General features: G+C 43.5%; 1 protein-coding gene across 1 annotated transcript in view; it reads left to right on the top strand.

Moving 5' to 3' along the window:
• LOC311127143 (terminal nucleotidyltransferase 4B-like) overlaps positions 1-12,840 on the top strand; it is a 29,877-nt gene that overhangs the window by 16,117 nt on the left and 920 nt on the right. Inside the window, exons 3-11 of the mRNA XM_084158908.1 lie at positions 1,172-1,218; positions 8,848-8,968; positions 10,103-10,210; positions 10,491-10,619; positions 10,812-11,022; positions 11,292-11,418; positions 11,583-11,686; positions 12,220-12,386; positions 12,559-12,702. Of these exons, the coding sequence (XP_084015034.1) occupies positions 1,172-1,218; positions 8,848-8,968; positions 10,103-10,210; positions 10,491-10,619; positions 10,812-11,022; positions 11,292-11,418; positions 11,583-11,686; positions 12,220-12,386; positions 12,559-12,702 (1,158 nt within the window). The remainder of the gene's footprint in view (positions 1-1,171; positions 1,219-8,847; positions 8,969-10,102; positions 10,211-10,490; positions 10,620-10,811; positions 11,023-11,291; positions 11,419-11,582; positions 11,687-12,219; positions 12,387-12,558; positions 12,703-12,840) is intronic.

Raw genomic sequence — 12,840 nt, 5'->3', positions numbered from 1 at the left:
AAACAGTTGCCCATCCCTGAGCTAGACAGAAAAGCCCACAGCTGTCCCTGGCACTGCTCCTACCTCTTACTCTACCCACTGAGGCAGGAGAGTAGAGAGCTTCAGGCAGCACACTGATAGCTTCATATCCTGTCCACAACCAGAACAGGACTAAGCCTAGACTCCCAGCAATCACCTGCCCTCTTACACACACTCAGTACGAGACCTGTCTGTGAATGGGTGAACTGAACAACTGTGAACTCACCAGATAGCTGAATAATCTGTCTAAGTCAGTCTAGAAGGAGTTCACCATGTCTTTCTCTCCCTCTGTAACTTCACGCCGTCTCTCGATAATGTAAGTGACGACCGCTAGCTCTTTTTACAGTAGAGAGCCGAGCCAAGCCATGAGTTAAGTTCACCTTGGGGACCTGTGTCTGTGTGTTCCCCCTCACTGGAATTGGAACTCGTCCACACAGTGGCAATCCATCACCATCACCCCTCTCATTTCCATCCACATCACAATCACATGCCATGGCTAATGCACCTCTAGTAAGCAGATTGGAGCCCAGGCTTTAACCCCCTTGGTCGGTTCAGGCAGGAGGTTTAAGGGAATAACGGCAGGTTTAAGGCTTAGCAAAGGCTATTTTTGAGTCCTCAGAACCAATGTGAAATACTGTTATGTGACGTGACATTGGTTAATACCCACAAAGCTCAGATAAAGTGGGATATTTGGCTGTAATCTGGACGCATTAAATAAACAGCATATTTCATTTATTTTTTGTCCAAACCGTTGGGGTTTAAAGCATAATTTTGTCCTTGTTCTCATAACTACAGTAGTAATGGTTCGTTCTGTTCCCATTTTTGCCCCCAAGAACAGTGTATGGTTGTCAGATAATGACTGTGCACCGACTCGCATAAAAGGTTAAATAAGTTAATGCACGTTAGACTCCCTCCCCACTTAGCATAAAGATCATATTTTTATTGCTTTAGTTGACACCTGTCTAAGTTATCAGACTGTTGTCACAGGAGAGCAGCATATCACGTGACATGACAGAAGTCAAATCAAATTATTTGTTGTCTTTATTTTCTAACAAAATACCTTCCGTTGTATCAGTTCAAAGCTAATGCATAGCTCGGCTTATTTGATTGATAAGTGAAATCAATGAATAACATGTTTGACGTTGTGTTACAGGTTCAAGTGTTTGGGAGCTTCAGCACAGGCCTCTATCTGCCAACCAGGTAAGCTGTTCCATTCAGATAACAGAGTACTTAATGGCCTTCCTTCCTGTTACGAACCCTGTGGCTTTAAAAGTCTAGGGTGGACGGACAAGAGACCCGTAACATAATTCATGCAAATTAAATCGTGACATGGAAACAGTGAGAACAAAAAATACACCGACAACCATAAGCTACTGTCAAACATAAAATGTTTATTTTGAACACACGGTAAAGGTTTGGGAAAAAGGGCTGAGCAGGACCCAAGGAATGAAACAATGTAAAAAAAAAAACTAAACTGATCTTGCCTGCCTCAAGAACCGCTAAGCTACTGCTAACCATACAAAAATTACAGTGGGTGGTCCGCTCAGGTCTAACTAGTGTTTTTAGACAATGTTCTTCCTACGGGTAATGTATGCCCAAGGGCAACTTGCTAAATCCCCCTTTTCCCAGAAACACACAACATAGTTACCAAACGGAGTCACCCACTTGTCGTGCTTGAGCACGTGTGACAGCACAAGCGGGGAACACATCTGGATAGCTCTTCGGAGAGAGACTGGTCACTTTTATCCAATACGGGTATCACCTTTCCTCTGGCAATATCGTTGCCCATTGTAAATGTCACACCTTTTACTGGCAACATAGGACGTACCCCAACTCGGAACAATCCACTGACTAACTCAGAGTGTACGTTCACAAAGTGCCATGGCACTGGGACGAATCCCATTTCAATTCCTTGTACTAACACACTGGAACCACAATATGTATTATCAGACAAGGGCAACACATCAGATAGTATGAATGACTGCGCCGCACCAGTATCGCTGAGGATTCTAACCGGACGCTGAGACGCTTCGTCATCTGATATGGAAACAAACCCCTCAAAAATGAACGGTTCATAACTGTGATCTGGGACTTTCAAACCACATTCACTATGAGGCATCTGTTTTGATTCCGGCCTTACAACCGTACGAATCAGCCGAACACCCGTTGGCGGCCTGGCGTGCTGAGGCATCCCCTGTTTGCATTTTAGCAGAAAGCAATCATTAACCATATGTCCCACCTTATGACAATAGAAACAGTGACGCACATCTTTTGGGCGTGCTGGATGTACTGCTGGTCACTAGGACTAAAAGTTAGCAACTCCGCGGCCCTGCTCTCCGTATGAGCCGAAAACACACTAATATGCGTCAACACAAACTTGTCTGCCAATACAGACGCTTCCGACAGTGAGGATACTTTCTGTTCGTTCAGATAAACTACAATGCGTTCGGGTAGACAATTTTTAAACTCTTCTAACAAGATTAACTCCCGTAGAGAGTTAAAATCAGTTACCTTACTAGCAGTGTGCCATTTGTCAAACAGATTTCCTTTGTCTCTAGCAAACTCCACATAAGTCTGAGTAGAATACTTTTTATGAGACCTAAATCTCTGTCGATATGCCTCAAGAACCAGCTCATAGGCACGAAGAACAGTAGCTTTAACCACGTCATAATTCAAGCTGTCTTCAAGAGGTAGCGCTGACAGAATCTCTTGGGCTTTACCTGTTAATTTACACTGAAGTAATAGGCACCATACCTCTTCGGGCCATTTCAATGCTACTGCTATACGCTCAAAAACACTGAAATAGGAATCAACCTCTGACTCCCTAAACACAGGTACCAAGGTGATCTGTCTACTAATATCAAAAGTAGCAGACGACACAGCTGGTGAGGACGGCTCACTAGCAGGCATAGTATGAGCAGAGACTAACCTCGCTGTTTCTGCCTCCAGTTCCATTTTACGCATCTCCAGTTCCATCTTACGCGTCTCCAGTTCTTGATCAAGCCTACGCGTCTCCAGTTCCATCTTACGTGTCTCCTGTTCTGCCTCTAGCTTACGCGTCTCCAGCTTTTCTTGCCTGATTTGTGCCCTCTCTTCCGCCTCCATTTGGAGCCGTGTCGAGCGGACATCCATCCTGGCATCACTGTCGGACAGTGGGGAGAGTGGGTCAAAACGGGGCAATGTGGCTGGAGCCTTAGCCTCGTCCTCAGACACTGACGGGCTTACAGGAGCAGCAGCCACATCCCCTACAGGAGCAGCAGGCTCAGGCGGCGGTAACTCAAGCACTCGCTCGTTCAATAATATCTCTAACACTGCTTTCCTAACTTCTGCTTTCACTAAAACCCTTGGTATGGGTACAGAAAAGTGGTCAGCCAAAGCCTGTAGATCCACTCTACGGCAATTATCAAAAACCTCCCACGTAGGATTTTCCAAAAAGGCATCCAACTCAAAAGTAGCCATCTTAAGCTAGCAACACGAGCCGACGAATACTGAACACAAAACCAGTTAGTCACAGCTGCCAAGCTCAACACTGAACCAGACACTAAACCAATTTGCATGAGTAGCATGGGTATCAATGTGAGAGATCCCGGACGAGCCCCCACGTTATGTTACGAACCCACGGGCAACTTGCTAAATCCCCCTTTTCCCAGAAACACACAACATAGTTACCAAACAGTAACCAGCAAATGAGTGAGTACACAAAAAACAGGACACCACAGTATCCATACTCACATACGAAAATAGTCTCTCTCTATCAGCAAACACAACTGACTGGCTTTTAAAACAATAGGACGTGTGATTGAAAAACCAGAAACAGGTGGTGCAATGCAGAGGAATGTCCACTGATTGGTCCACCTCAGCAATCAGCAGACAAACGGATGTCGGACAGGTGGGACACCCCAGCGACCACCCCAGCGACCACCAATCAGGAACACAAAGGACACCTGTGACTAGGGCAGAAGGAGAGGAAAAACACAAAAACACACACAGGATACCTGTATCCGTAACACTTCCTATCGTAATCTCTCTTATAGTATGTGAGTGTTAGTGTTGCGCGGGTTGACTCATCACCCGCAGACCCTGCTGATATAACCGTGGGGCGGGCGGGTTTAGGGTCACAAAATATTGTGTGGATGAAGGGCAGGTGTGTGGGTGGGTGGTGGGTTGAATAAAGAGAAAACAATAACTTTAAAAATCTGAGTTAGGGTCGGTTGCCTCAGATTTTCACTTTATCACATATAGTTAGGTGATTGTGGATGGGTTAATAGCAATTGCGGGCGGGTGAACAAACAGCTGACTCGCGCACCACTAGTGAGCGTAAAATGACCCCTAACCCAATGAGTCCCGCCGTATCGCAGGCCCCTTTTAAACATAGTGTGTTTGAGTTACCCCGCAGCCCCTGTGGATATAACCTGCAGTCCCCGTGGATATAACTGGGTGGGTTGAATAAAGGGAAAACAATACCTTAAAAAATCCATAAATGTATGATTCTTGTGCAATTTATATCTATAGGCTACATTGAGTTGATTCATTCATTAATTTAGGCTATTTGACATTAGTGCGTAAGCCTAAGCTTTAGGGCCTAACTGTACACGTGCCAAATAGCGTACTTGCCAAATGCTTTTGGGAACGGGTAGAAAAAGTTAATGTTGATCCACTTAGGCAAAAAGGACAATGTGGGAGTTTCATTGAATAAGAGAAAATCTGCTAAATGGAGAGTTGAAAATAAAGAGAAGGGAGGCCAGAAAAGTCATGTTTTGGAGAGAGGATGATAGTGGTGCAGGATATATTATGTATGATGATTGTGAGGCGTTATACAAATTCAACAATCACAAGATGGGACTTCAAATGGGCCTATGGCACGTCAAGGGAACTGTAGCCTACTGTTCAGATGGGTTGAATGGAAATGGAAATCTGGACACTGACTGTAGGTCTATAACCTGTAGGTCTATAACTCTCACATAGCCTTAATATTAACTCCTGCAGAATTAAGGATTTCTTGCAGTAAAATTATACACCAAATGTGGGCAAAATTTTGACTCTGGAACAGGACTGGAGAAATATGATTTCTTTATTTCACCATCTTGAGAGAATGTGAATGCTCAGTTAGATACCGTCTGTCAAGAGTGCTGTCTTTATCAGCATCATAAAAGCTGATAGTATTTCAACCACATAAAATATGCATCCAAGCCGAACTGAAATCTTATCAGAAACATGATGGGTCGTTTTCACAGCTTTCGATTTCCCTTTGGAAATGTTGTACAGAAAGTTTTTCCTTTTTTTTTTTGTTCTTGCATCCCAGTCCCTAAATGTCTTTGCTCCGCGAAAGAAGCAGCGATGACAGAGAACTTTACAGATGTCAACTAGATTGAAGCATTCATTCTATCGATTTATTACATTATTCTGGTGGTTATTAAGTCTTCTAGGGCAACATATAATGACAGGAGAGAAGCTGCATGTATCTAATTATAGACAAGTTAACTAACAAATAGCCTACCAAAATGTCGGAAATTATAAGCAGAAACATCTAAATCAAGCAACAACAAAAAAATCCTGTAACCCCTGTTAAAAAATGGTTCTGCCATCTCTGACTGTAGCTTACAGCGTATTTTCTATATTAGCGGGTTAGGATCTGGCGCGGGCCTCAGATTTTCACTTTATCACATGTAGTTGGGCGGTTGTCGATGGGTTATTAGCAATTGCGAGCGAGTGAACAAACAGCTGACCGCGCACCACTAGTGAGTGTAAACTGACCCTTAACCCAATGAGTCCCACCTTATCGCTGGTGTGTTTTGGACTTCTAACCCATATTAAACATAGTGTGTTTGAGCTACAGACTTCTGGGTTGTACCATTGATTTGGTCTATTCTACAAAAACGTCTAGAGTCCGAATGGTTTGCGCTACAAACTATTAAAAGCCATTTATGAAAAGCTGTTCTATGTTTTGCTCTATGGCGCTCACAAGCCACGAGTCGTTAGAAGCCAACACCTCCTTTGGCCGCCATTCCTTCCAGTTCTCTGCTGCCAATGACTGGAACGAATTGCAAAAATCTCTGAAGCTGGAGACTCTTATCTCCCTCAATAACTTTAAGCATCAGTTGTCAGAGCACCTTACCGATCACTGCACCTGTACACAGCCCATCTGAAATTAGCCCACCCAACTACCTCATCCCTATATTGTTATTTATTTTGCTCTTTTGCACCCCAGTATCTCTATTTGCACATAATCTCTTGCACATCTAGCATTCCAGTGTTAATACTATTGTAATTATTCTGCACTATAGCCTATTTATTGCCTTACCTCCATAACTTGCTATATTTGCACACACTGTATATATATTTTCTGTTGTATTTCTGACTTTATGTTTTTTACCCCATATGTAACTCTGTGTTGTTTTTATTGCACTACTTTGCTTTATCTTGGCCAGGTGGCTTACCTGGTTAAATAAAGGTGAAATAAAAAAAAAAAAAAAAAATAGAAGGTAAGGGGTTCTTCTGCATAGAAGATCATATGAAATCCCAGGACATAGTTTCTATAATACTGTAATAAGCTCACAGTTGCTGTCACATGACCTAAATCCAATGACATGTTGAATATTTTTGTTGATTTCCCGTTTAATTTATGTTAGTTGACAACTCAACCACATGTAAATCAAAACTAGATGTTTAACTGACGTCTGTGCCAAGTGGGTAAGCTCTTAGGCCTTTTCTACGCACGCCTTTCCTACGCACTTCTCAGTATTTGGTATTCAAACTTGCCTTACTCAGTTGCATCATACCGGCTGTATTTTTGTATTTTAAAGTTATACAGTACCAGTCAAAAGTTTGGACACACCTACTCATTCAAGGGTTTTTCTTTTATTTTGACTATTTACTACATTGTAGAATAATGGTGAAGACATAAAAAAAATGAAATAACATATATGGAATCGTGTAGTAAGCAAAAAAGTGTTAAACAAATCTAAATATATTTGAGATTCTTCAAATAGCCACCCTTTGCCTTGATGACAGCTTTGCACACTCTTGGCATTCTCTCAACCAGCTTCACCTGGAATGCTTTTCCAACAGTCTTGAAGGAGTTCCCACATGCTGAGCACTTGATGGCTGCTTTTCCTTCACTCTGCGGACCAACTCAACCCAAACCATCTGAATTGGGTTGAGGTTGGGTAATTGTGGAGGCCAGGTCATCTGATGCAGCACTCCATCACGCTCCTTCTTGGTCAAATAGCCCTTACACAGCCTGAAGGTGTGTTGGGTCATTGACTTGTTGAAAAACAAATGATAGTCCCACTAAGCCCAATCCAGATGGGATGGCGTATCGCTGCAGAATGCTGTGGTAGCCATGCTGGTTAAGTGTGCCTTGAATTCTAATTAAATCACAGACAGTGTCACCAGCAAAGCACCATCACACCACCACCTCCATGCATTCACGGTGGGAACCACACATGTGGAGATAATCTGTTCACCTATTCTGCATCTCACAAAGACACAGCGGTTGGAACCAAAAATCTCAAATTTGGACTCATCAGACGAAAGGACAGATTTCCACCGGTCTAATGTCCATTACTTGTGTTTCTTGGCCCAAGCAAGTCTCTTATTAGTGGTTTCTTTGCAGCAATTCGACCATTAAGGCCTGATTGACGCAGTCTCCTCTGAACAGTTGATGTTGAGATGTGTCTGTTACTTGAACTCTGTGAAGCATTTATTTGGGCTGCAATTTCTGAGGCTGGTAACTCTAAAGAACTTATCCTCTGCAGCAGAGGTAACTCTGGGTTTTCCTTTCCTGTGGCGGTCCTCATGAGAGCAAGTTTCATCATAGCGCTTGATGGTTTTTGCGACTGCACTTGAAGAACATTTTCTTAAACATGTCTTAAAGTAATGATGGACTGTCGTTTCTCTTTGCTTACTTGAGCTGTTCTTACCATAATATGGACTTGGTCTTTTACCAAATATGGCTATCTTCTGTATACCCCACTACCTTGTCACAACACAACTGATTGGCTCAAACGCATTAAGAAGGATAGAAATTCCACAAATTTAACAAGGCACACCTGTTAATTGAAATGCATTCCAGGTGACTACCTCATGAAGCTGGTTGAGAGAATGCCAAGAGTGTGCAAAGTTGTCAAGGCAAAGGGTGGCTACCTTTGAAGAATCTCAAATATAAAATGTTTTTATTTGTTTAACACTTTTTTGGTTACTACATGATTCCATATGTGTTATTTCATAGTTCTGATGTCTTCACTATTATTCTACAATTTAGAAAATAGTAAAAATAAAGAAAAACCCTGGAATGTGTAGGTGTGTCCAAACTTTTGACTGGTACTGTATATCTTGAAAACTTGATTGTTTACATGCAAAACATTTTGGGACTATATCAACAATGGACTAATGAAACAAATACCAAGAGTTTTTGGGTGTAGTTTTCCTTTAAGTTCAAGGTCATAATACATACGCATAGAGAGAAAAGTGCAAAAAAGGGAATTCCGCTCCATTTACCCGCTTTTAACTGGGTTCAGAATCCTCCCCTTTGGGAGTGGTTATATGGAGAGAGAGAGAGTGATATGGCTTGCCATTGTGTAATTATTTTGCCTTTGTTTTTTGGGATTAAGGCTATGGTCATTTTTAGCACTGCTGATCCAAAGCCTTTTTTAACCTTGTTTCTTGACGAGCCAGACTGCTCTCCGCTCCGACGTCACACACACAACACTGTAACTGGGGACTCTGGATTAGTGACAATAAGCTGTGTGTGAAAGTGAACTGGAGAGGCCTCTTTTCAGATCCGATTGTGATGTTGCTCTGACCTCAACTACTTACTCCACTTCCTAGTGACATCGATCTGGTGGTATTTGGGAACTGGGAAAACCTGCCCCTTTGGACCCTGGAAGAGGCCCTGCGGAAGAAAAACGTGACTGACGAGAACTCCATCAAAGTGCTGGACAAGGCCACGGTATGTTTGTATTTGTATTTATTATGGATCCCCATTGGGTCCAGCAAAGTTAACGCAGTTATACATTTTTAAAAACATTACAATACATTTACAACATATTTCACAACATATTAAGTGTGTGCACTCAGGCCCCTACTCTACTACCAAATATCTACAACACAATATCCATGTGTATGCGTGTGTATAGTGCGCATGTTATCGTGTGTTTGTATGCGTGTGTCTGTGTTTGTGTTGCTTCACAGTCCCCACTGTTCCATAAGGTGTATTTTTTTAATCTGTTTTTTAAATCTAATTTTACTGCTTGCATTAGTTACTTGATGTGGAATAGAGTTCCATGTAGTCATGGCTCTATGTAGTACTGTGCGCCTCCCATAGTCTGTTCTGGACTTGGGGACTGTGAAGGCACCTCTGGTGGCATGTCTTGTGGGGTATGCATGGGTGACCGAGCTGTGTGCCAGTAGTTCAAACAGACAGGCATTCAACATGTCAATACTTCTCACAAATACAAGTAGTGATGAAGTCGATCTCTCCTCCACTTTGAGCCAGGAGAGATTGACATGTTAGCTCTCTGTGTACATCAAAGGGCCAGCAGTGCTGCCCTGTTCTGAGCCAACTGCAATTTTCCTAAGTCCCTCTTTGTGGCACCTGACCACACGGCTGAGCAGTAGTCCAGGTAGACAAATCTAGGGCCTGTAGTACCTGCCTTGTTGATAGTGCTGTTAAGAATGCAGAGCAGCGCTTTATTATGGACAGACTTCTCCCCATCCTAGCTACTGTTGTATCAATATGTTTTGACCATGACAGTTTACAATCCTGGGTTACGCCAAGCAGTTTAGTTTCCTCAACTTGCTGAATTACCACATTATTCATTACACGTTTTAGTTTAGGGTTTAGTGAATGATTTGTCCCAAATACAATGCTTTTAGTTTTTGAAATATTTAGGACTAACTTATTCCTTGCCACCCATTCTGAAACTAACTGCAGCTCTTTTTTAAGTGTTGCAGTCATTTCAGTCGCTGTGGTAGCTGACGTGTATCTGCATGTTGCGCATGCATACTAACTGTGTGCAGTTTGTCATTGCCTGGAGTGACAGTGTGTCTGTGTAAATCCATCCTCATCACCACTATGTTCCAGGTACCCATCATCAAGCTGACAGACTTCCGCACAGAGGTAAAGGTGGACATCAGCTTCAATGTGAAGAATGGAGTCAAAGCTGCCCTTCTCATCAAAGACTACAAAAAGGTGAGTGAAGCAGGCATCTCTTATTCAGGGTACATTGCTGTTACTTAATGCAGTCCAGTAAAAGAGCTAGCCCATGAAACAGGCTTGACAGTTAGCGCGCATAGATTGTTGTATTTTTATGTCAGGTTCTTTGGGTTCTGATGGAGGTGGTGGTAGCTAATTCATCTCCTCAGTCCCTCAATCCAGCCATACCCAATGTCCTAGTCTTTGAGACATTCCCCTCTAGAGGGCACTATAACCATGTGTTTCACCATAACCACCTGTTTCTTTCATCCATAAGAAATACCCAGTGCTTCCAAAGCTGGTTCTGGTGCTGAAGCAGTTCCTGCTCCAGAGGGATCTGAATGAGGTGTTCACTGGAGGGATCGGCTCCTACAGCCTCTTCCTTATGGCTGTCAGCTTCCTGCAGGTGAGAGACTTCTGCTCTGCTCATCTTTCAAGTAGCCCACACAGTGCAAGATAGATCGCATCTAACATTGGACTAATTTACTGTCTATAACAGACTTTTGACACATTTAAATCTTTCTCATTCAGTAAACTAAGATGATTTGGATTGTTCCTCTATGCAATTGACCTCTTATCCTCTTCCCTTGTATTTCAGCTTCACTACAGAGAAGATGCCTGCAGCCCCAATGCCAACGTGGGCGTTCTCCTTATAGAGTTCTTTGAGCTCTATGGACGCCACTTCAACTACCTGAAGACGGGCATCCGGATCAAAGATGGCGGCAGCTACGTGGCCAAAGACGAGGTTCAGAAGAGCACTGACCTCTACAGGCCCTCCATGCTCTTCATTGAGGACCCCCTAGCGCCAGGTAATAAGGCCTTCCATTCAGCATGGGTGCACTTGCACATCTGATACTTCATTTTAGCACTGTGACACTCAAGATCCGTAACATCAGTCAAATACTGATAACACTGAACCTAAGAATCTATCACACACTTAACGGTCATGAATAAGACAGCTAGAGATCCCAGGTGCCAATAGCAAAGGCTGAAATATCAGATCAATATCAAACAATGTCTGAAATCTGTCACTCTTCCCAAATAGAGATGATCTAAGCATGCCTCTTGCCTCCTGCAGATAATGACGTTGGCCGCAGCTCGTACGGTGTGTTGCAGGTGAAGCAGGCCTTTGACTATGCCTATGCGGTGCTCAACCATGCCGTATCGCCCATCGCCAAGTGCTACCCCAACAACGAGTCTGAGAGGTGAGGAGATGGTGAGCTAGGGCTCGCTTGAACCAACGAGAGCTCACAGATCCTTTGGCCGCTATCTTAAAAAATCTTCAGTTATTTACTAAATACTCTATTGATATTTGAACCACTGCAAACAAGTTATTCTAATCTAATATATCCTATTTTCTTACCTCCAGTATACTCGGCAGAATAATACGGGTGACCCAGGAAGTGGCTGAATACAGGGACTGGATCACCAAGCTCTGGGGACCACAGTCTCAGAATGAACATGCCCTCAATGGTATGTTTTCACAGTCCTACTGTGCATCTTGACATGGTCTCAGATCTAAAGAGTTGATAATAGATTGTACTCCTGAGTGGCGCAGTGGTCTAAGGCACTGCATCGCAGTTCTAACTGTGCCACTAGAGATCCTGGTTCGAATCCAGGCTCTGTTGCAGCCGGCCGCGACCGGGAGACTCATGGGCGGCGCACAATTGGCCCAGCGTTGTCCAGGGTAGGGGAGGGAATGGCCGGCAGGGATGTAGCTCAGTTGATAGAGCATGGCGTTTGCAACGCCAGGGTTGTGGGTTCGATTCCCACAGGGGGCCAGTAAGTCGCTCTGGATAAGAGCGTCTGCTAAATGACTAAAATGTAATAGTCAGTGTGTTTGAGGGGATCAGTGTCAGTAAAGCAAGGTGCAAAATGTCTTAATTACGTTATAGGTAGTTTGGGATCCAAGGTGATTTGTAGATCAGTGAAGTCTGACTGCTATTTAGTCGATCTAAAACACACACTTTGTCTTACCACTGTTTGTCCATGTGCTGTTGCTGTAGGAAATGATGTCAAACTGTTGGTGAAGCCTCAGCAGCTGGACGAGTGCAACAACAACCTGACGGAGGAGGTGACTGCACCTGCATCTCGCAGCAAGACCTCCAACTCCTCCTCGCCCTCCTCATTAGCATCATCCTCATCCTCCACGGTATCCAGTTCCAGCGACGTTGTGAGTTCTGTTACACTCAAACCCACATGTGCGCACACACACTAAAACCACAATTCCTGAGGAAATCTACTCTTAACACTACATTTGTTTGCGTATGTGAATGACTAACTTTAATGCAATGCACCCACTGGTTGCTGACCTGATTTACTGAGTTGTGATTGGTTGTCCTCAGGATTCTGATGGGACACCCTGTAAGACAGTGAAGCAGCTGCCTGGGCGGGGTTCCAGCGCCCACAGAGAATCCTCAGGTGGAATGACCAATCACAGAACACAGAGCCACACCACCAGCACTCCTACTGGCAACAAGGGGGGCAAGGTAGGGCTGCTTAACGAAGCCGAAGTCTACCACCTGAAAAACTCTGTTACTGTATCTACAAATGCCATTAACTTTTATGACCTGAGCGTTACAATACTCTGTCGGTACATAGATAGCTTTTTAGATTAACCTTTTTAG

The sequence above is a fragment of the Coregonus lavaretus genome (genome assembly GCF_964263955.1).
Source record: "Coregonus lavaretus genome assembly, chromosome: 4".
In the NCBI taxonomy this organism is placed as follows: domain Eukaryota; kingdom Metazoa; phylum Chordata; class Actinopteri; order Salmoniformes; family Salmonidae; genus Coregonus; species Coregonus lavaretus.
This window is presented reverse-complemented; position numbering and strand designations above follow the sequence as displayed.